At 38.0% G+C, this 24,165-nt stretch overlaps 1 protein-coding gene across 1 annotated transcript in view; it reads left to right on the forward strand.

The window, feature by feature from the left end:
• PREX2 (phosphatidylinositol-3,4,5-trisphosphate dependent Rac exchange factor 2) overlaps positions 1 to 24,165 on the forward strand; it is a 282,460-nt gene that overhangs the window by 39,677 nt on the left and 218,618 nt on the right. The window contains exons 2-4 of the mRNA XM_028852724.2: positions 19,812 to 19,883; positions 21,555 to 21,677; positions 24,021 to 24,125. Of these exons, the coding sequence (XP_028708557.1) occupies positions 19,812 to 19,883; positions 21,555 to 21,677; positions 24,021 to 24,125 (300 nt within the window). The remainder of the gene's footprint in view (positions 1 to 19,811; positions 19,884 to 21,554; positions 21,678 to 24,020; positions 24,126 to 24,165) is intronic.

Consider the following 24,165-nt stretch of genomic DNA (forward strand, 5'->3'; position numbering starts at 1 on the left):
GCAGGACTTACCCTTCTGCTGGGCTTGGGAATGGAGTATGACTGAGGATTAGGAAATCTTTTTTAATATTTTATAGCCTAGTTGTCAACTTGTGGGAGATCTCATTGGCTCTGCAGCTGTGTTGTCAACTTTTTGCATTGCTGAGGAGTTTTCTTAGTGCCTTAGTCCCATCCTGGCTTTCTACACCTCAGAAGTTCTCTTTCTATCCTGCCACCCTGAACCCTGGAAGGTCTCAGAAGGATGCCTCTAAGCTCCTCTGCCAGTTTTTAGTGGGTCCTGCCTTATAGTGGGGAAAGTTCTGTGTGCCCCATGGCGGACCTTTCTTATTTCTCCTGCCCTGTCCCCAACCTTCAACGTGCTTTAGCACTTGGTGAAGGCTTACTGGCTGGTGCATGTAAGCTTAGCTTGTATCTAGGGCTCCTTGGAATTCTAATTTCATATGCAGCCTCTAAAAGTTCCTGAATCCAGGTACGTTGACTCATGCCTGTAATCCCAACACTTTGGGAGGCCAAAACAGGAAGGTTGCTTGAGGTGAGGAGTTCAAGACCAGCCTGAGCAACACAGTTAGACACTGTCTCTAGAAAAAAAAAACCAAAAAAATTCGCTAGGCACGGTGGCGCATACCTGTTGTACTAAGTACTCAGGTGGTGATGAGGTGGGAGGGTTGCTTGAGCCCAGGAGTTGGAGGCTGCAGTGAGCTATGAATATACCATGGTACTCCAGCCTGGGTGACAGATTGAGACCCTGACTCTAACACAAAAACAAACAAAAAATTTAAAGTTCCCGAAAACTTTAGCGGATTTCTCTGTGCTCTGATCTATGGTGAATTCACACTCCTGTTGCAGCTAGTGCTGCAGGTTTGAGAAGAGCCATGGGTCCTTTTTCACTTATGAAGGGCTTGACACTTTCTGGAATTTATTTCCTTTAGGTTTCTTTGCATCATTCACTTTCTGAAAGAGAGCGATTTTGTAACTTATGTAGCTTGTTCTGCTTGTTAGTGTGGGAGCAATGGTCTCTTGCAACTTTCTACCTCTCAGTTGAAATACAGAAATTCTGGGTAAAGCTTTTAAAAATATTTATTTAAGATACATGGAGGAAAAATCAGAGGTAAACTGAAGGAGATTGAGAAACAAAAACCATTCAAAAGATCAAAAACCCAGTAGTTGGGTTTTTGAAAAAATTAGTAGGATAGATAGGCAGCTGGGTAGACTAATAAAGAGGAAAAGAGAGAAGATTCAAATAAACAGCATTAGAAACAACAGGATGGTACCTCTGACCTAGAGAAATACAAACAACCATCAGAGACTACTGTGAATGTGAACTAGAAAAACTAGAAGAGATGGATAAATTATTGGACACACCCATTCTCCCAAGACTGAACCATGAAGAAATTGATTCCCTGAACAGACCAATATTGAGCTCCAAAATTGAATCAGTAATGAATAGCCAACCAACCAAAAAAACAAAAAAAAGCCCAGAACTAGACAGATTCATAGCCAAATTCTACTAGACATACAAAGAAGAGCTGGTAGCATCCTACTGAAACTATTTCAAAAAAATCGAGGAGGAGCGACTTTTACACAACTCATTCTATGAGGCCAGCATCATCCTGAAGAAAACCTGGCAGAGACACACCAAAAAAAGAAAACTTTAGGCCAATATTCTTGCTGAACATTGATGTAAAAATCCTCAACAAAATACTTACAAACTGAATCCAGCAGTACATCAAAAAGCTTGTTCATCATGATCAAGTGGGCTTTATCCCTGGGATGCAAGGTAGGTTCAACATATGTAAATCAATAAATGTGATTCATCACATAAAACAACACTAAAGACGAAAACCACGTGATTATCTCAATAGATGCAGAAAAGGCTTTTGATAAAATTCAAGACCGCTTCATGTTAAAAATCTCTCAATAAACTAGGTATTGAAGGAACATGCCTCAAAATAATAAAAGCCACCTATGACAAACCCACAACCAACATTATACTGAATGGGCAAAAGCTGGAAGCATTTGCCTTGAAAACTGGCACAAGACAAGGATGCCCTTTCTCACCACTCCTATTCAACATAGTATTGGAAGTCCTGGTCAGGGCAATTAGGCAAGAGAAATAGGAAGAGAGGAAGTCAAACTATCCCTATTTGCAGATGACATGATCCTACATCTATAAAACCATACTATCTTAACCTCAAAGCTCCTTAAGCTGATAAACAATTTTAGCAGTCTCAAAATACAGAATTAATGTGCAAAAAGTATTAACATTCCTATACATCAACAACAGTTAGGCGAGAGAGAGCCAAATCAGGAATGCAATTCCATTCACAGTTGCCACAAAACAAACAAACCTAGGTATACACCTAACCAGGGAGGTGAAAGATCTCTACGATGGGAATTACAAACCACTGCTTAAAGAAATCAGAGATGACACAAACGAATGGAAAAACATTCCATGCTCATGGATAGGAAGAATCAATATCATTTAAATGTCCATACTGCCCAAAGCAATTTACAAATTCAGTGTTATTCCTTTTAAACGACCAATGATATTGTTCACAGAACTAGAAAAAAATGATTTCAGAATTTACGTGGAACCAAAAACAAGCTTGAATAGCCAAGGCAATACTAAGCAAAAAGAAAGCTGGACACATCGCAGTTCCCAACCTCAAACTTTATTACAGGGCTACAGTAATCAAAACAGTATGGTACTCGTACAAAGACAGACACATAGACCAATGGAACAGAATAAAGAGCCCAGAAATAAGGCCACATACTTATAACCATGTGATCTTTGACAAAGATGACAAAAGCAAGCGATGGGGGAAAAAACTCCCTATTCAATAAATAGTGCTAGGATAACTGGCTAACCATCTGCAGAAGATTGAAACTAGACGTCTTCCTTACACCATATACAAAAATTAACTCAATGTGGATTAAAGGCTTAAATGTAAAATTCACACCTATGGAAACCTTGGAAGACAACCTAGGCAATACCATTCTCGATGTAGAAACTCACAAATATTTCATGATAAAGATGCCAAAGCAATCATAACAAAAGCAAAAATTGACAAATAGGATCTAATTAAACTTAAGAGCTTCTTCACAGCCAAAGAAATCACCAACAGAGTAAACAGACGACCTACCCAATAGGAGAAAATATTTGTAAACTATGCATCTGACAAAGGTCTAATATCCAGCATCTATAAGGAACTTAAATTTACAATAAAAATGAACAAACTCATTAAAAAGTGGGCAAAGGACATGAACAGACACTTTTCAAAAGAAGACATGCATGCAGCCAACAAGCATATTTTTGAGAAAAAGCTCAACATCACTGATCATTCCAGAAATGGAAATCAAAACCACAGTGGAGATACCATTTTACTCCAGTCAGAATGGCTAGTATTAAAAAGTCAAAAATTAACAGATGCTGTTGTGGTTGCAGAGAAAAGGGAACACTTACATACTATTGGTGGGAGTGTGAATTAGTTCAACCCTTGTAAAAAGCAGTGTGGCAGTTCCTCAAAGAGCTAAAAACACAGCTACTGTTCAACCCAGCAATCTCATTGCTGGGTATATATCCAAAGGAATATAAAGCACTCTACCATAAAGATACATGCACATGTATGTTCATTGCAGCACTATTCACAATAGCAAAGATATGGAGTCAACCTAAATACCCATCAATGGTAGACTGGATAAAGAAAACATAGTACATATATACCACAGAATACTATACAGCCATAAAGAATGAGATTATGTCCTTTTTAGAAACATGGATGGAGCTGAAGGTCATTGTCCTTAGCAAACTAATACAAGAACAGAAAACCAAATACTGCATGTTCTCACTTACAAGTGGGAGCTAAATGATGAGAACACTTGGACACAAAGAGGGGAAGAACAGACACTGAGATCTACTTGAGGGTGAAGGGTGGGAGGAGGGAGAGGGGCAGAAAAAATACTAGGCTTAGTACCTGGGTGATGAAATAATCTATAAAACAAGTCCTGTGACACAAGTTTCCCTGTGTAACAAACCTGCGTATGTACCCTTGAATGTAAAATAAACTTAAAAAAAAAAAAAGAAAGTGCATGGAGAAGATAGTAATTTTGTCCTTTTTTTTTTTTTTTTTTTTGAGGTGGAGTCTCACTGTGTCATCTAGGCTGGAATGCAGTGGCATGATCTTGGCTCACTGCATCCTGCACCTCCTGGGTTCAAGTGATTCTCATGCCTCAGCCTCCGAGTAGCTGGGATTGTAGGTGTGTGCCACCACACCTGGCTAATTTTTGTGTTTTAGTAGAGACGGTGTTTTGCCGTGTTGGCCAGGCTGGTCTTTAACTCCTGACCTCAAGTGATAGTCCCGCCTCGGTCTCCCAAAGTGCTGAGATTACTCCCACCTCCATCTCACAGAGTGAGTGCTCTCCCGAAGATGTGAGCCACTGTTCCTGGCTGGAAGATACTAATTTTCTTAATGTGACTATCCTTGTAGTTCTTTGTCCTACTAGAAGCGTTCAGTGTACCCCTTGTAGTATGTGAACTTATTGGTAATTTTTGTAATATGGGAACTTACAAAATTCAGATGATATTCTTAGGTTGATGTTTACATCATCAAATTCATTTTATTTACTTTTTAATTCATTTTTTTTTCAGAGCAGCATTTCCTTAAAAATGTGCTGCAAAATGTGTGTGGTTCTTCCTAAATTTAAGAGGTTTGGGAAATGTCATTAATGTATTTAAAATTATAATGCCTTACTACGTAGTGGAAAACAGAGTTTGTTGACCCAGGAGTTTCAGAAAAATATAGATACTGTAGTTTACAGACTGGTTAAATCAAGTTATATGGCTGTTTGAATCATGAACTTTAGAGCTGTGATATTAGGGAAGGTGTGCTGTTTGAGGAACTCACATTTCAATATTGTACAGAGGACAGAAAGCTCTCTGGGGGATGGGTGCTTACTATAATAATTATAGTTAATTTTTATCATTAACTTCATTGGACAGTTTCAAAGGAGATTTTTATGCTGCTTTTTATTGATTTGCACATTATTTTTAAAAGATTTCTGAAGACTGTTTCAGGGTTTGGGATTTATTCTAACTAAATCCTAAACTTTTATAAGTTCCTGTATTTCTCCCTGTAATAGTTTCTTTTCTTTTCTTTCTTTCTTTCTTTTTTTTTTTAAGGTGGCAAAGTCTCTCTTTGTTGCCCAGGCTGGACTCAAACTCCTGGGCTCAAGTGATCCTCCCACCTCAGCCTCCTGAGTAGCTGGGATTATAGGTGAATGTTGCTGAGCCTGGCTTGTATAATAGTTTCTTAGTATTTTCTGATTAAAACAATGTGACTATTTCAGTATCTAAATTTCTCAGACAGCAGAAGATCATTGGAGGTTAGGGGTCTGGGGCCACCTTTCCTGGGTGGAGCTAGTGAGTACTATAGACCAGGAAGACTTTAGCTGGGCCCTGGTAACAGCTGGAACCTGTTAACTCAAAGTGGGCGCTCAATTGTATCTTGTTCTGTAATGTGGTCGTCTTAAGTTACTTGCTGTAATTAGGATCAGAGGAAAGGAGTTCTGGGGAATTTTCTTCTAGGAGCAATATTCTGTTGCAGAAATATAAGATTACTCAAATTCTGTGATATTTATTCAGTTAGGAAAAAGTCAGTACCATCAGCCAAGTTAACGTTAAAGAGAAGAGAATTTCTTTGCTAAAAGATGTGAAGAGTGATATACTTTTCTAAAGCAGGGATGGAAACTTTGGAAATCAGATTTAGAAACTGACTGAGTATAATTTGGTTCCTATTTCAGCCTCCACAGGAGGTCTTCTGGCCTTTTTTGTTTGTTTGTTTTTGTTTTGTTTTTGAGACGGAGTCTGTTGCCAGGCTGGAATGCAGTGGCGCCATCTCGGCTCACTGCAACCTCCGACTCCCTGGTTCAAGCGATTCTCCTGCCTCAGCCTCCCAAGTAGCTGGGACTACAGGCGTGTGCCACTATGCCTGGCTAATTTTTGTATTTTTAGTAGAGACGGGGCTTCACCATGTTTGGCCTGACTGTTTTAACTCACCTGTGGGAAAGGGTGGTTGGAATATATGCAGCTTGGCAGTGAGAGAGGTGGGGCTGAGTCAAGTGAGGATTGAATCTAGGCTCCTTCATTTCCTGACTGTTCCACCTTGGAGAAGCTACTTAATCTCCTTCAGACTCAGTTTCTCCATTACTAAAATGAAGCTAAGATTAATCCTAGCCTCACAGGATTACTGAAGCATGAATTGAGATAATTTGTACGGCTCGTGAAAAATGAATACTTTATCATCTTTGCTATGACTATTTATGATGGAAAAAGTAAGTTCAAATGGTGACCTTCATTTTTCTCTCTCTGCCTTTCTTGATTTCCCTGACTTTCTGGCAATGGGTAGTTATTTCAAGTTCAGTCTTTCTTGTGTACTTTCATTTACTATTTAGTGAATGGGCATCACAGCTGTGCACATCCTTATTGACTTAGACTCTGTTGAAAAATCAAAATCAAAAATACAGAAAAATCAGTATTTCTTCACACTGATAAAAGGACCATGTCAACTGATATGAAACATTCTCCTTACTTTAGATAAACTTAGTATTGATGCAAGTAATTTCTTGCTCAAAATACTTTTTAATATTTTCTTAAATATTTGTAATCTCTAAAAATATATTAATGTCTGAATCCATATTCCCTCAGGTATGGGCATTTGACATTGAGAGGTTTTCATTTATTTGTGTCACACTGGAATAAAAAAGAATTATAAACCAAGCAGGGCTACATCTCATTTATTCTTAATTTATTAAATAGAACATAATAAGAAATCAATTGACATTATTTCCTGCTAATATTTTTTGATGGCTTTCCTAATTCAGCCCACAGAAGGGGAGATTTTAATGAAGTAACAGAAAATGGAAGAAATCGCCATGCAGCTCTCCCATAAATGGTGTTTTAAATAATTTTGAGAAGTGGAAAAGGATTCTTTGGATAAGAGGGGATTCCTTATTGATTGAAATTGCTTTTGTGTTGATTGACTCTGTCATGTTGCTTTATGTATTGCTTTGATAAGATCCATTGCTGTGTCTCCTTCAACCCTGTCCTCCCCAGGGTCTCTCCCATACCAGTAAATGGCACTGGTGTTCATGCAGATGCTCGGGCAAAAAACTTAGGTGGCAACCTTGATTTCTCTCTTCCTCTCACAATTCACAGTCAATCCATGAGCAAATCCTGCCAGCAATAACTTCATAACATAGGCAGATTCTGACTGCTCCTCACCACCTTACACACAGCACCATCATCTTTCACTTGTCTTATTTCAATGGAAACCTAGGTGGCCCCCTCCATAGCCAGTTCTCCATGAAGTAGCTGGGATGAGCTTCACGCCAACTCTGCTTACAAACTTTCAATGGCTGCCTATCACCCTGAGAATAAAATGAACTCTCCACTGCTATCCCCCAGGCCCTCCATGACCTGCCCTCACCTAACGACCACTTCTCAAATGGCTCTTTTTCTCCCTTTTGCCACACACAGTCTGTCCTTCCTTTGGGTCATACATACGCCTACTTCACTCCAATTGTTGGTGCATTTGTCCATGGATCCTTCCTAGATATTCCCGTGCATCGTACTCTCACTTCCTTAAAGTCTCTCCTGAAGTGATGCCTCTTCTAAGAAGCCTTTCCATTGACTTGTTTTATTTTTCTTCATTGTACTTACCACCATCTGAACTTGCATTGTCCATTTAGTGGTTTATTCATCTTTTGCACATCCGTTCCCTAGAATGCACACTCACTGAGGGCAAGGAACTGGCCTTTCCATTGTTATTTACCTAGTGCTGAGAACAGAGCCTGGCATAGAGTGGGTTTACAGTGACTGTCTCATACAATGAGGATATTATTCCTTTTTGTCTAATGACAAGAGGTAAAAATACACAGATAATTTCAGGACATGTGCATTAGTTTCCCAGTGGGACACACCCTCAGTTGATTTTGGGATATATTGTTTAATATGCATTTTAAAATTCAATTCCTGCCATTATTCTTTGACCAGAATGTACAAGTTTACAGTTGACCCACAGAGAACAACTCATTAGCAGTTTGCTGGTCCTCTAAGCTCCTGTATGCTTAGCCTCCCCCACTGCCCTGGTGTAGCCCTGGCTAAGCTGGAGGGTAAGAGGAGCCTCCTCTTCCCTAGCAGGCATGGTGTGGAGTTAGTTTTGCTGTCCTAAATTAGGTATCCTGGGATGAAGGGAGGCACCAGTTTCCCCACTGAGATGCAGTTTAACATGTCTCAACAGTGTCCATCCACTCTATACAATTAGATTCTATCCTCACTCTTGATTTTTATTACAGTTTTTAAAATCAGGCCTGGGGCTGAAACCTAAATCCCACTGCATTTGGAAGAAGTCAATTATATCCTATTAGATGCTAACCTTTCTTCACAACTATTTTTATTCCTACTCCACCTCAAGCAGCATCCATCGGGGTCACCTTTAGACCAGTAACCAGCTACTATATGCCATCTCCCTAGAGTGAATCCTGTCACTGTTGCCTGGAGTCTACTTGCTGAGCCTCTTGGGGCGCCCAGACTATACCCCCCAATATTGAACCTAGTTCAGATTAGATTTCAATTTACCACGACCTTTTACATATTATGTGCATGTTTAAGCTTTAAACTCTGCAAATAATTGCCCTAAACCAGATTAATTATCACACCCAGCCTAGGGAAAGTTTCATTTACATCCCCAAAAGGTTGCTTACTGAGTACCTGAGGTGATTCAGGTCCTGTGGAACAAGAAAACTGTTGATGTTAGGGGTATTTGGGAGTTTGCAGTAGTTGAACAAGTCTGCTGCATCTTTGTGGTTATGTAACAAAACTCATAGACAAAGCTATATAGACAGACACTAAATTTTTTTGATGGTTAAGTTTCATAACCCAGGTCAGAAAAAAAGTGCTTAAAATATTTGCTAATTATCATAGCTTTTTTTTTTTTTCCTGTGGAAGTAAAAGTTTCCTTGTTTATTTGAACCTAACTTGCCTCATGAATATTCAGCTGTCAATGGAGCTGCAAGCCAATATTCATGGAAATGAACTCATTAGGAGCATTTTGTTGGCTGCTATTTAATTCATGAAGTATGTAGAAGTATTTATGATGTTCCATATTTTATTTTTTCTTGATTTTTGAAACATAAAAGGATTGTTGATAATAATTGTTATCCCAGATTTTCACAGTTGAGCTTATTTAGTTTTTCTCGTATTTCTTGAATTTGTAAGAAAATGCTTTCAGATATTTGACCACTTACACAGAGTTTTACAAAGTAAATTATGAATAAAATGTAATGAATGACTTAAAAGCAGTTTAAAAATGTTTTACATATTTATACATATACAATAGTTGTTCCTCCTAGTTGGTTATTAATGTCATTGATATAGCTTGCTATGTGGATGATGTAAAAAAGGATGGTTCTCCTTTCTGAAGGTCTTCCTTCAGAAATTTTGCTGTTATTTAATGAAAACAGCATTGAGGAAGGATATTTGGTTATAAGAAATAGAAAAAAAATAGTAATAACAGCAAACACAGACATTGACACTCGATATACCAGTTACTTTTTTGTTTTTGTTTTTGTTTTTGAGATGGAGTCTTGCTCTGTCACCCAGGCTGGAGTGCAGTGGCATGATCTCAGCTCACTGAAAGCTCTGCCTCCTGGGTTCACACCATTCTCCTGCCTCAGCCTCCCGAGTAGCTGGGACTACAGGTGCCCGCCAACACACCTGGCTAATTTTTTGTATTTTTAGTAGAGATGGGGTTTCACCGTGTTAGCCAGGATGGTCTTGATTTCCTGACCTCGTGATCCGTCCGCCTCGGCCTCCCAAAGTGCTGGGATTACAGGTGTGAGCTACTGTGCCTAGCCCTCAGTTACTTTACATATATTAATTTGTTTATTCCTTATAGCAAGTCTATAGGAGTAGATACCGTACTACTCTTATCTTACAAATATGGAAGCTCTGCCTCAGAGAGGTAAAGTTACTTGTGTGGTCACACATCTAGTAGTTGGCAGAGTTGGGATTCAAACCCAGGCAGAGTGGCTCCAGAAAGCTCTTCACCACTTCGTGTTGCTGACTTCTGTCATATTTTGGTAAAGACTACAAACTGGACTGCCTGCTGTCCCAATACCTGGCATTCTTTCCCCACTGATTTGAAGTGTTGCCTATTTCAAATAGTAAATTCTGCATACTCAGGATATTTCCTGGACTGTCCCTGTGCCATTGATCTATTAATATTTGTCCGTATCAGCCCAGCACTAACCGTTTTAGTTATTTTATACTAATTCGTTTTAAGAATAGAGTATGAGTCAAATGGAAAAGGAAAGGAAACAAATTGCAGACTAAGGAAGGGGTGATATGTTGAATGAAGAGGGTAAAGACAATATTTAGTCATGAGAGAAGGAGAGAATATGGTGAGTCAGAAAGGGCCATAGGATACTGACATGTATTTTCAGTCAAATGTGTTTTAAGGATGATGGTGGACAATTTTAGAAGTCAGTTTTAAAGAAACAATAAAGTAAGTGCCTAAGTTTCTGAGGTATAAAAGTTGGAGACAAGTTGATATGGTTTGGCTGTGTCCCCACCCAAACCTCATCTTGAATTGTAGCTCACATAATCCCCATGTGTCATGGGAGGGACCCGGTGGGAGGTGATAGAATCATGGGGGCATGCCTTTTCCATACTGTTGTGGTGATAGTGAATAAGTCTCATGAGATAGATGGTTTTACAAAGGGGAATTCCCCTGCACACACTCTCTTGACTGCCGCCATGTAAGATGTGTCTTTGCTCCTCCTTGGCCTTCTGCCATGATTGTGAGGCCTCCCCAGCCATGTGGAACTGTGACTCCATTAAACCTCTTTTTTTTAATAAATTACCCAGTCTTCGGTATGTCTTCACAGCAGTATGGAAGTGGACTAATACACAAAATAAATGTGTTTAAAGAATACAACAAATTCATGTTAATTGAAATAAATATTTATTATGAAACCAGTTTATAAATCTTTCTTTTATACCTCATGGATTGCACAGTGAGTTAGATCAGAGTGTGAGATGAAGGAGGGGAGTGGCCGTCGGGCAGCAACAGATCTTCAGGTTGGGATCCTCATTCATTTCTCTGGGTTTTCTAGCATTAAATACTTTTCCTTCTCCACTGCTTACATTTCCTTTTCATGGGAACTGCATTCTCGAATAACGACTAAAACAGGAATAGTGTTCTGCACTGTAAATTCGGGAAATGACCAGTTTCCTGTGCCAGAGAAAAATATGTGCTTGAGACTATTATCTATACAATGTACTTTGTACTTCCCACTTACCCTTTTCTTTCATTGTGCTGTGTTGTTCAAGTGATCTGATATCAACGTAAATTCCTGACCAGCACAATATGAAGTATTATTATATGGGAGACGTAATTGTCTACTGGCATCTCTGTATAAATATTTGTATAATATTAAAAATAAGGCAATTTAACAGAGAGCTTTTAAGAAAAAAGTTACAATTATGTTCATGTAAGCTTCTGAACTGCATTTAGAAATCCATTTTGTGTCATGTTTTTCACCAGCTGACACCATGAAACATAATTTTATATGAAATGATACCAGAAAAATTGTGGGATATATGAAATATCTTTATTTCTTTGTTATAATTCTGAGCCTCATTAAAAGTTTATTTTCATCTGACATTAAGTTTCTTTACATGTATAATGACTTATGATACATAAATACATTTTAATTTAAATTTTGTAAACCCGTCTTATAAATTATTTTTGTTTAAGTGTTCCATTGGTGCTGTAAAGAGATGATAGCACCCAGAAGAAGGCAGCTTCCAGAGGAATAGTCTTCTTTTCTGAACGTGGCTTTTCTGTAGAGGTCTTGTCAGATGAGGTTGTCATTTTACTTCCAGCCTGTGTGCTTCTGGTCCATGCCTTGTTCTTGTGACATCTCATTGAAATTAAAGCTGTGGTCTGACCAAACTTCACATGCATTCTTCCATTTTTATTAATACCTTGTGCTCTAACTTCTTTCAAGGATGGAAGACATAGACAACAATCCCTATTAGTACCTTAGAGTTTGATCCTTAATAAACTTTTTGTATCTTCTACTCTGTGTGAATCTCCAAATTTCTGCAATGGGTGGAAGATAAATGTATGAATAGAGAGATTGACATGTGTACCAAACATCTGGGGGCTAGCCTGGGATCCTGAGCAGAAAAGATCCACTACATTGTGGAAGATCCAATTGTTAAAAAATAAGCATAGAATTTTTGCCTCAATACCTTGAATTATAATACTTGTTCTGATATCAAGGACTTCTCCAGAAAGTAGAGTCTGTTGGATTGATTTACTGTTAATATAGGAGCAGAAAGGAGGAGAAAGGGGTCTTAACTTACCCCTTAGTTCTGTTCTCTCTAGTGTTAGTAATAATTACCACAGTAGAAGTAATGGGACTATGGCTGTGGGTGTAGTAATAGTGGATAGTGATAATAGCCTCAGTGGCAGAAATATCAGATAACATTTATTGGGCCCTATTTGTGTGCTAGCACTTTGCAAAGTGCTAACTATCATTACCTCCATGTAATCATCTCCACCTCTCTGTGAGGCACATATGATTATTAACCTGATTTAATGGGTGAGGAAACTGAGACTTAAAAGCATCTGGCCTCTCATAAATGCTCACCACAGAGCTGAACTCCACCCTGAGGAGACATCCTGCATCTGTATGTGTTTGAGTGGGTATTTCTAGGTGTGTCCGGGGAGGAAGGTGGTGGGTTAATTTTGAAAGCTTCCAAACAGCCCACTATAAACATCATACACTTCCTAATCTTTGTTCTTTTTGAAACTGATTTCTCCCTAGGGTTTGGTGCATCCCTGACCATTCAGGAAAGAGACATCAGTCACCCAAAACAATACAAGGAACCCAAGATCTTCATGAATCAAATGATACTTGGAATGAATACACCAATAAGAATTTATTGCCAAAAAGTTACTTTATTTAAAAAAATTAAATAAAGAATATGGAATTGTTTCAATCCTTGAGAAAACTAGCTGTATACATGCCTACCAGAGCTATCTCTAACAAAAGATATCACTTCTAAGAGTAAATATCTCACTTAATTTTGGATTCCTCAGGGAACCAAGAGTTAAGTAAAACATGCACCAATTTTCTTAGGTTTATTTTTAAGTATTTTTGTTTTAGCTTTTTTTTTTTTCTCTGATCATGGGAGTACATTTTCACTCAAGCACTTCAAGATCAAATGCTATTTTAAAACTTAGAACTCTGGAATGATCAGTATTAAAAATTTATGAGTCAAAAGAACCTTGACAAAACCTTAAGACTATGGCTGGAAATGGAAATGGCTATGGCTACAGAGATTCCCAAGTCAAAAAAAAAAAAAAAAAAAAAAAAAAAAGTAAAATGGGCTTTGTATTAAAAAAATAACAACATTACTATTAGAATACATGGCAATTAACATTCAGCTTTGGTGTACATGATGATAGGGAGTAGTGGTGACTGTGGCAAAATTAAGGGAACATGTGACTTCTTCAGCTCCAACTTATTCAGGTAGATAGGCCCTGTGTCAATTTTCTTCAAGTGTTTGAAGAGAGGCTGTAATTATTGACTTTTATATGAATACTACTATTTTTTTAAAATGTTAGCAATTGAATCAATTTTTTTTTGTTTGTTTGTTTTGGAGACGGGGTCTTGCTCTCTTCCCCAGGCTGGAGTGCAGTGGCGTGATCTCGGCTCACTGCAAGCTCCGCCTCCCGGGTTCACGCCATTCTCCTGCCTCAGCCTCCCGAGTGGCTGGGACTACAGGCACCCGCCACCACGCCCGGCTGATTTTTTTGTATTTTTGGTAGAGACGGGGTTTCACCATGGTCTCAATCTCTTGACCTCCTGATCTGCCCAAAAGTGCTGGGATTACAGGCATGAGCCGTTACGCCAGGCCTGAATCAATGTTTTAACCACATAGTGCTGTGTTAAAATCTACCTGTACTCCTGTACTGCTTTCGACCTCTGCTTTAGACCAACTCATTGCTTTAGGCCAGTGGAAGCAAAATATCCTGTTAAAATAATAATTTTATAGGCTGAGGTGTGAGATGAGTTTGTGGGAGTCAAGACTGCAGAAACAAACTGGAAGTTAAACGCAACAACAAAATTAAACATTTAAGAAATTAACAAAAAAACACACTTAAGAAAAGGTGGCATTTATTATAGTATTTCACTGCAGCCATCTCACTAACTTTCACCTTTGATTTTAGTAATTTTATGCGTAACTGTAATTCTATCAATAATGGTCCTGATTTCTGTTTCATCTTCTGTTCAGTTTTACTCTTGACTGTCCTGTCACCCAAGTATTAAATATCTTCACAACTATGTACCTTGTATGTAATGTACCCATCATATGCTGACAAATGATGAATTATTTCCCCTGAAAATTCCTGAAGAACGCAGTTCTTTCATATTTATTTTTTGTCATATTGAGGTCAAATAGAATACACTATAACAATGTGGTAGTTATCTTCACATCTTGGTCAAGTTCCAGCCAAGGGAGGTTTTTATTTTTATTTTTTGATTTGGATGGTATAATGAAAAATTATCTTCACCTAAGCTCTGAGATGATAGTGATGTTCATTTTGAATTAATAATTGGTCTGAAAAAGAGTAAAACATCTTTTGGTGGGAAGTTGAGCAGATACTAGACTCTCAATAACTGACACAAAAAATCCTTTTGTTTCTGAATCGCAAGGAAACAGCAACAATCAAGAGGCTTTCACTGGGGATTTAGACATGCTGTTTGGGAATCACTGCAATCTCTTTAGGCATTTATTTAAGTAATCCAGGTGTGGGATATTTTAAAGATTTGTAGAGTGATAGATGCCCACGAGGCTGAGTCTTAGATACTACTGAACTACTAACAAGTGATTTATTATTCTGTAAGTTTTTGGAGTTTTGTGTGGATTGAATGTTGTCATGGAAGTTTAGGGACAAACCCCGATCTATTTCAAAGATGGAAAGATGCTGCTCATATTCTGTAGGAACAAAGTAACATCATTTTATAATTATCGTTCATTGTATCCAAGTGGGAAAGAGATTACTAGACATCCTGTGAGCACAGGACAGTCCTTCACTACAAAGGTTTTAATTTAAATAAAGGTTTAATCTAGCTCCAAATGTCAATAATATCAAGACTGATAAACCACATCATATGGTGATAGAAGAGGAAAAGATTATGTGCTATCTTGTATTCCAAGTTGTTAATGAATATTTGGGAAGTTAATACACTAGGGAAATTAATGGAATGCAGTCTGGTGGTCTTCATAAATGAAAACCATTGAGTTAAGAACAAAAGTCGTCAGTCTTTGCAGAAGTTTATTGAGCACTTACCAAGTGCCAGATGTTGCTGTAGATGCTGGGGATGTCCCAGGGGACAAAGCAGATAGGCTCTGCGTTCATGAAGCTCCCATCCAAATGTGGGAGACGGACAGTAAACAAATATATAAAATGATCCTGTCCTTGTGCCTTTTGTCTTTCCCATCTCCACACTGTCTCCAATGGACTAGGGCTGGTCATTTCTTCTCTCTCTATATGCTTTCCCTGAGTTACATCTTTGTGTCAGTCACAATCAGGGCTTTTTACTGTAAGCCCTGATCCCTCCCTTAGAACTTCACATTGGAATGGCTAACCCCCTACTCATGATCTCCACACTGGCGCCCAATAGAAATCTGAGACCCAACAGGTCCAGAACAAACTCTGATTCTCCCACCCCAAAACCTTCTTCACTTTCAGTCTTCTCCATTCCAGTGATGCTAGTACCAACCAGGTGTTCATGCAAACCCAAATGACAAACTTCTTTCGTTTATTAGGACCAGACAAAGCCCTTATCTTCCAAAGAACTGTGATGTGATAATATTGTTTTAAGTTGAAGGGTAAAAGGAAAATATTTAGCCTTATTGTTTTTTTCTCGTTTCTTTTCATGAAATTAGTACAGTCTTTTTTCCTGCAATGGTGGGGTCCTTCTTAAATTTTTCCCATTTCACCTTTATATACACAATTTGTCTATCTGTATCCATATTAAATAGCCAAATCTTTAAGGTGACAGGGTGCTGCTAAATAGTCTACATTCAGGATTTTGAATGTAGAATATTTGTTGGAGTAATAAGGTTTAGTGCTGTATGATACGAAATTCAGATTGGCATTGGGTATCTAGAATTAAAAGTATAAATTGTTAAAATCTGCAGGACTTTTGAGAGTGATCTGTGTGTGCCTGGACTGATGAAAAGAGTGGAAAGGGCAAAAATATGTTGAAAGAAATCATTTTGTATGTTGAAATCATAACATAGGAAAATGCATTCTGAGAATGAAGCCCATGGTGAGCTTTGCTTTACTTTTCAACTAGCAACAGCACAAATGGGCAGACACGGATAAGGGAGATTGCTGTCCTCTTCCTGTTTCATCTTAATGAGTTTCTTTCTTCTGATTCTTGATAGCAAATTGGTGACATTTTTAGCTTTATTAAACTTTAATTGGTGGATAATATTTATCATATGCATTTACCAAAAATACAAGATAATATGGAGCAAGTTAAAGAGAAAATAAAGAGTACTCTGGGAAAAAGCCCATGACTAGAGTGAAATCTAGGAATATTTTTCGTGGAGCCATTGTTAGAGGAATTCTGGTGAACGGAGCACATGCTCACACACATGCAAGCTGAAAGGTCCTCGGAGAGGGATCTACGAGAGCCTCACTTCCTCTGAATGCAACTTAGCCTGTCTTTGACTCATCTGTGTTGTGTCTGCGTCTCCCTACCCTTCAGAGATTATTGCAACCAGTTAAATGCAGCCTTGACTGTGATTTTCATGGGTGGGAGGCGTGTCCTCTGCAGGGTACCAGCATTCCAAGTTGTTGGGTGAGAGTATGTTGTATAGAAACAACCACTGTTTGACATTGAGTTGAAAGTCAAAGTGAAACAAGTAAATCCGATATTCCTATTAAGACTCATTTATTTCTCAAAGTCTGCTTTTTTTTTTTTTTTTTTTTTTAGTCTTTGAAAGAATAAACATAAAGAAATGTTCATCAGAAGATGATCTCTGGACCAACTACATCAGAATCACCTAGAGGTCCTGCTCAAAATGCAGATTTCTGGGTCCTAAATTAATCTGCTGAGTCAGACCTCTGGGGATAGGAATCTGCATTTGGAAGAAACTCTCCAAGTCTTAAACACAAGAAAAAATTTGAAACCCACTAGCATAAAAAGCTATTTTCCACAGCTTGATTTCAAATATATGTGTGTCAAGATGAATATTATCTGATTCTGATGAAATTTTGGACAAGTGGGAATGAATGCAGAGATAAAACAATGTATAGAATCCTTCATGTATTTTTGTGACTAGGCTACTGATGCTTCCTTGATTGATACAAGAAGGATTAAATGTGCCAATTAACAGAGTCTGAAAGGGCACTATAGAGACTGGTTGTTAAAGGGTGATTTTGAAATTACCTATTTATTCCTAGCTTTAGGAAGGAAGATTGAAACCTCTTATAAAAAGTGTCAAACAGTTTTCATGATTTTGCGTTCTCAGCAAACATCTAAAATCTGCCTTCACTGTTGTATAAAATGAGGACCTTGGGAAAAAGAAATGCTTGATCAGAAATGCTAACAAGTTCCAGATTTCCTTCCATACACAGTTAAACAAAAAGTTCCATATTGTCATGGAGGATAAGAAGATAAAAAATCAGATAAAGACATGGTTTACTTTCTTAGTTTGTATGTTCCCTTCTAACTCATATTTTGATTCATTGTTACTGCTTCCTCACTTTAATTTATCCATTTCAGAATGTGACTGAGTTCAGTTTATGAAGAAAAGGTTTATAAATGTAGAGGTGAAGTTTAAGCTTTGCTTGCACGAGAGGTTACCTGTTTACTGTGTGGTCAATACGAAATGTAAACTATGTAAGCTAGGCAAATAAACCACCATGTTATTTTAAGAGTAAACGGAATGATATAAAGAACATTTTTGCAATGAGTATGTGGAAAATATTCAAGAAAAACAAAACTAAATCAAAAAATTAAACATAATAATACTAATAACCTGAGCACTTAAAGTTAGAAAATTCTAATTTTTTTCACCAATTATCATTAATTTCAGATAAGAGTTCAAAAATTATATCACTTGTTCCCAATAGACAAATTGGAGTGACATCCAATACATATTCATTTTATTTATTTCAGCTGATGTTGAAGAATTGAGGCTGTTCCTTCTGCTCTGACATGGTAGTTACGGAATCTGAAACATGAACTGGTTGAATCAGGAATAAATGTGGTTCTGCAGTTCATGCTAGGAGTGAGATCTTGTGGCTCACTTGGTTTATTTTAAATAGTCTTGTTCCTCTTTTGATGTAAGTTATAAGATGCTTATACCTAAAAACTACAAAAATTAGAAAGTGTACAAAGGTCAATTTCCTATTACCTAACATGAACTACCCATTGCATTTTGGGAAATGCACCTGCTGTTTTCTCAATATTATCACACACCGATATTACCCATTTGTATATCTGTATATGTTCTTATGCATCTGCATATATGTATGTATGTAGCAAATATGCCACTTAATAATTTTTTTTCAACAGACAACATTTTATAGACATCTGTCATATACACATGTACGTGTATATATAGTTTTCATCACATTCCATTTATGATTGCACTTTTGCTATAGTAGTCTATAATTTGAATATATCATAATATGTTTAATGACTCTTTTATTGATGGTCATTTCGATTGTTTCCAATTTTTCCACTTTGGTAATAAATACAATGAATCCCCTTGTTTGAATATTTTTCATAGAACAAAGTCCTAGGTAGTATTGCTGGGTCAAGAAAATGCCCATTTATTTTTATTTTTATCTTTTGAGAAAGGATCTTACTCTGTCACCCAGGCTGGAGTACAGTGGTGAGTGTGATCATGGCTCCCTGCAGCCTCAAACTCCTGGGCTCAAGTGATCCTCCCGTCTCAGTCTCTTAAGTAACTAGGACTACAGATGTGCGCCACCACACCTAGCAAACTTTAACAATCTTTGTAAAGACAAGGTCTTGCTGTGTTGCCGAGGCTGACCTCAAACTCCTGGCCTTAAAGGATCCTGCCTGGGACTCCCAAAGCACTAGGATTATAGATGTGAGCCACCATACTGGCTGGAAATACCCATTTAAAATTTTGAGATATGTTGTCAAGTTGCCCTCTGAAATGTTGTACCATTTTTTTTTAAGTGTTTTTAATTTTTATTTCTCTGTTAGGTAATGATGCCATACATCTATTAACATGTTTGGCAATTGTGGATATCTTCTTTTTTTTTTTTCTTTTTTTTAAAAAATTATTATTATTATACTTTAAGTTCTAGGGTACATGTGCATAATGTGCAGGTTTGTTACATATGTATACTTGTGCCATGTTGGTGTGCTACACCAATCAACTCGTCAGCACCCATCAACTCGTCATTTACATCAGGTATAACTCCCAATGCCATCCTTCCCCCCTCCCCCCCTCCCCATGATAGGCCCCGGTGTGTGATGTTCCCCTTCCCCAGTCCAAGTGATCTCTTTGTTCAGTTCCCACCTATGAGTGAGAACATGCGGTGTTTGGTTTTCTGTTCTTGTGATAGTTTGCTAAGAATGATGGTTTCCAGCTGCATCCATGTCCCTACAAAGGACACAAACTCATCCTTTTTTATGGCTGCATATGTTAACTTCATAATGTCTTCTTGTTTCATGCAGGCATTCTTACACCGAATGAACCAGTGTGCGGCATCAAAAGTTGACAAAAATGTGACAGAAGAAACAGTGAAGGTGAGGAGGTACAATTGGCCCTCAACCTGAGCATGAGTTTCCTACAGATAAATTTTTCTGGTGCCAGGGTACTTCATGGTACTTCACAGCCCTTCAGTTGATCGACAGTTCCACTACAAGTTGCTGTGCCCATCAGTTGTATTGGTAATAATTTTAAAAAGGAGAAACAGGGCTTAGGAAAAGAGATGGGAGATTAAGAGGAGGACAGAAAAGTCATAGAGTTTTTATTTTTTTTATTATTTATTTATTTATTTATTTTTACCAAGGCCTTGGGAACATTTGAACAGAGGAAGAAAAATAAATTGGAGGTGGCTGGGTGTGGTGGCTTACACCTGTAATCCCAGCACTTTGGGAGGCCAAGGTGGGAGGATCACACAAGGTCAGGAGTTCAAAACCAGCCTGACCAACATGGAGAAACCCTGTCTCTACTAAAAATACAAAATTAGCCAGCCGTGGTGGTGCATGCCTCTAATCCTAGCTACTCTGGAGGCTGCGGCAGGAGAATCACTTGAAGCCGGGAGGCGGAGGTGGTGATGAGCTGAGATTGCGCCATTGCATTCCAGCCTGGGCAACAAGAGCGAGACTCTGTCTCTAAATAAATAAATAAATAGGAGGCTAAGAACCTCAATGTCTTTGAGAAGAAGGGAACTGAGCCATATAAGAGGATTGTTAGAGGTGGCTCAGGAAGGCAGGGTGTGGGCAAATATGACTTCCAGTCTCTGTGATCACTAAAGAACAAAAGATTTCAATGGTTCACTCCACATAATATCCTTAATTCAGAAACAGATGTATAGTCATTTCTTTTAAACTGCAAGGAAGGAAAATTGTGAACAGTTTTGAAAAAAAAAGATAGTGAATGAAAATTAATTATACTATAATGATTATTCATTTAAATTTTATGTACTATTCCTGATATTTATGATGCTAACTTACTGTTTTATTTTGCTGGAAATACAGAACATTCTAAGGATTTTTAAAGGTTCTTCTGACTCTATTTCCCCATGAGTAAAATGACTAACTTTTAACTTTTCCTCCCAGGAGAATAGTTTAGTTAGCTTGCTTTTGATTGTAAGCTGAAGAAACCTTTTACTCAAATTGAATTGAAGACACTTTGGCTTACATATCAGGGACTCCAGACAGAGGAGAAGGTTTAGCACCTGTGACCCAGGAGGCCAGCAAGGTCACTACATCCTCTCCAGCTAATCACTGCCACCCAGGTTATCAGCTTTGTGCTCAAGCTGGCTCTTCCTGTGGCTGCAGAATGACTCTGCAAGCTGTCCCAGGTTTTACTTCTACATGTGGCACCTTTCAGAGGGTAAAAAGGACTGTCCATTCTGGTGTGCCCTTCTTAGTAGCGTAGATGCCTTCCCCAGAAAAGCCTGCTGGCAACTCTGCTGGTTTCCATGCAGCCCAGCCTTGAGAAGGGAGAGGGATACCTGGCTTGGATTGGGCAACCGAGGCCTTGCCCTGAGAGCCAGCCATGGGCTCATGGTTCCCAGAGTTGTGTCAGCAGCGTGGAGGGGACGTCCAGACAAAATTGAGGCTCTGCTGGCAAGGTGGGAGGAAGGCATGGATGTGCAGTTTTCGGGTTGACGACAGAATACTATACTATCACAGACTTAAAAAAATTGCTTCACTACTGAGCTTACTTACACATTTGTGTATTTGCAGATGTTGTTCTCAAACATTGAAGACATCCTTGCAGTACATAAAGAATTCTTAAAAGTCGTGGAAGAATGCTTACACCCCGAACCTAATGCTCAACAAGAAGTGGGAACCTGCTTTCTTCACTTTGTAGGATAAATTTCTGTTTATTTTTAAAGTTCTTTTCCCCTAGATTTTAAGATTTAGCTCTTGGCATAGCGGTATGTGTGCATTCAGTATTAGAAGTAAAATCTGACACCAAAAGTTTGGGGTCTTTTAAGGCCAATGAAATCTTCCACTTAGAGCCAGAAAAGGGGAGAGTGCCTCACATCATCCATTTTACTGAAGAATAAACAGCCTTTTCTTTTCCCCGACAAGTTAGTTCTTCGCATCCTCTGTAGCTTTGAATTCTAATGAATATTCAGGCTGTTCATAATGAATGAATTTTTATGTTTCTCTCAAACATAGAGCATTTTTCTTTTGAGGCAGAAAATCCTCACTCCTATAATGGCATGATGAGCCTTTTATTAGTCAGAATGTTCCCTTGTTAATCAACTTGTGACAAACCTGGAGTTGAATAAATCCAGTAGCAGGAATTTTCCCCAAGGATGGTTTCTCAGAAGATTGTACTGAGCAGTGCAGACGCAATAACCAGCCAGCGTTCAGTTGTTTCAAATTACACATCCTGTGCCTATATGATCATTTTCATCTCTTTATATATAATGCCTGAAATTATTTATGCAATTAATTTGCAAAATAAAAAAACACCTGTGTAGTGAAAATTGTTTTCAAAACTAAAGGGCATTCACACCCAAAAAAAAAAAAAAAAAAAGAGAGAGTGCTGATATTTATACCATTGCGTTGATGCTAATTTTGAGAATACCAGTATAAATCCATGTATTTATCAAAATGCTAGACAATTAATGTTTTGTTTAAAAATGTGTAAGAGTGTTTAGTCATAGAAATCAAATTTTGTGTGTTTTAAATTTTCCATCTAGTCTTTTAGAAAGATTTTGATAGTAGTTTCAAAATCTGTCTTTATGTAGTGAGCAAGCTCTATGTTCTTTTTATAATCAGAAAATATGTCATAACAATAATTATATTAAAAGGAGAGGCTCATGGGGTATAGGAAGATCAAGCTGTGTTTTTCTTGGGCGCAGCTGGAAGCCACGGGTGTTTGTGTCCACTCACTTAAGCCTGCTTTCTTTCACGAAAGAATCAAAAGAATCAGAATCTTCTGCCAGCTGGAGTAGTTGCTATCTCAGTCCGGGGCTGTGCCTGGGAATCTTGCACCCCTGACATCCATTTCCTTAGTAACACTTTATGAATCTGTCATCCCTGAATTTAGCTAAACTATTTCTGAAGTTTATTTTATTTTTCTGGCTCGTATCATTTCTTGAGATAAGTGATTCAATACATTTTCTGCTGGTTAGAGAAAGTAGCACTTAATGTTTCTAAATGCGTGCCTTTAAAATTTCAGTGGGCACCCTTTTGTTCTAATATTTGATCAATACATTTGTTGTGTCTTTCTTTTATTGGTACTCTTTTGATGATAAGGCACTTTGAGAAAATCTTACAAATAGAAGGGAGCTTAGAGATCATGATGGTACAAATCCTCTTGTTTTAAAAGAATATCTCCTATTTATCTATGAAGGCTGTTTATTTTGTTCCTACTTTAGTGACAGCTCTGTTAGAAAATCTCCATGATGATCCAAAATCTGCCCATCACTGCCCTTGCAACATCCACCTAAAGGTCCTAGTTTTATATTTGGAGCTACATAGGACTGTCAGTCCTTTACAACATAACGCTGTTTGAAAGTGTTCGTGATTTCCTGACTTTTCTATACCTACAAATATGACTCTCTGAAACAACCTCTCAGACGTGGTGTCTTCAGGGTCTGTCATTCTCTTAGTTGCTTGTTGCTAGATATTCTTCAGGTTGTTGCTCTCTTAAGCACAACTGTCTAGACTGGTGTATATGAACCACAGGGTCCTGTGTTTCTCTATTTCTATATGATCTGGCACTTGCTTTTGCCTTCACCTAAATGGCTTTCTTCCCTCTCCCTGCCTAGGAATCATGAATTTATATACCTGGACCTTGCTCAGATTGATTGACCTTTCTTCTGCATACAGTCCTTATTCAGTTTTCATAAATAACAGCAAGAATATGTATGTAATTTCTTCCTCTTTTTAAGCTATAACTGAATCCTCATGACAAAGCTCAGCCCTCTCCTTTCTGTGCTTTGCCACCCTTTGGTTCATTTGTCCACTTGAATTCCTCACGATAGAGTATAACTGACATATGTCTATCTCCCTTTTTAGGCTGTTCTTCATGGGCCAGGGAAAATAAATAAAATTTATATATAGCTGTATACACGCAGTATAGCTCTTAAAATGTAGTAAGCACTCTGAAGCTTCTTTATGCATATCACATAGGTTAAAATTGCAGAATGCTGAATCAAATGACTAATTTATTTTTACATGAATTCACAGAAAGACAAGTTTCGTATCTATGATGAATATTGTAGTAACCATGAGAAGGCACAAAAATTACTTCTTGAACTCAACAAAATAAGAACAATCCGGACATTTCTTTTGGTAAGTGTATATTTATGTGTTACTGTATGTTGATATGTGT

The sequence above is a fragment of the Macaca mulatta genome, chromosome 8, assembly GCF_049350105.2.
Source record: "Macaca mulatta isolate MMU2019108-1 chromosome 8, T2T-MMU8v2.0, whole genome shotgun sequence".
Classification (NCBI taxonomy): domain Eukaryota; kingdom Metazoa; phylum Chordata; class Mammalia; order Primates; family Cercopithecidae; genus Macaca; species Macaca mulatta.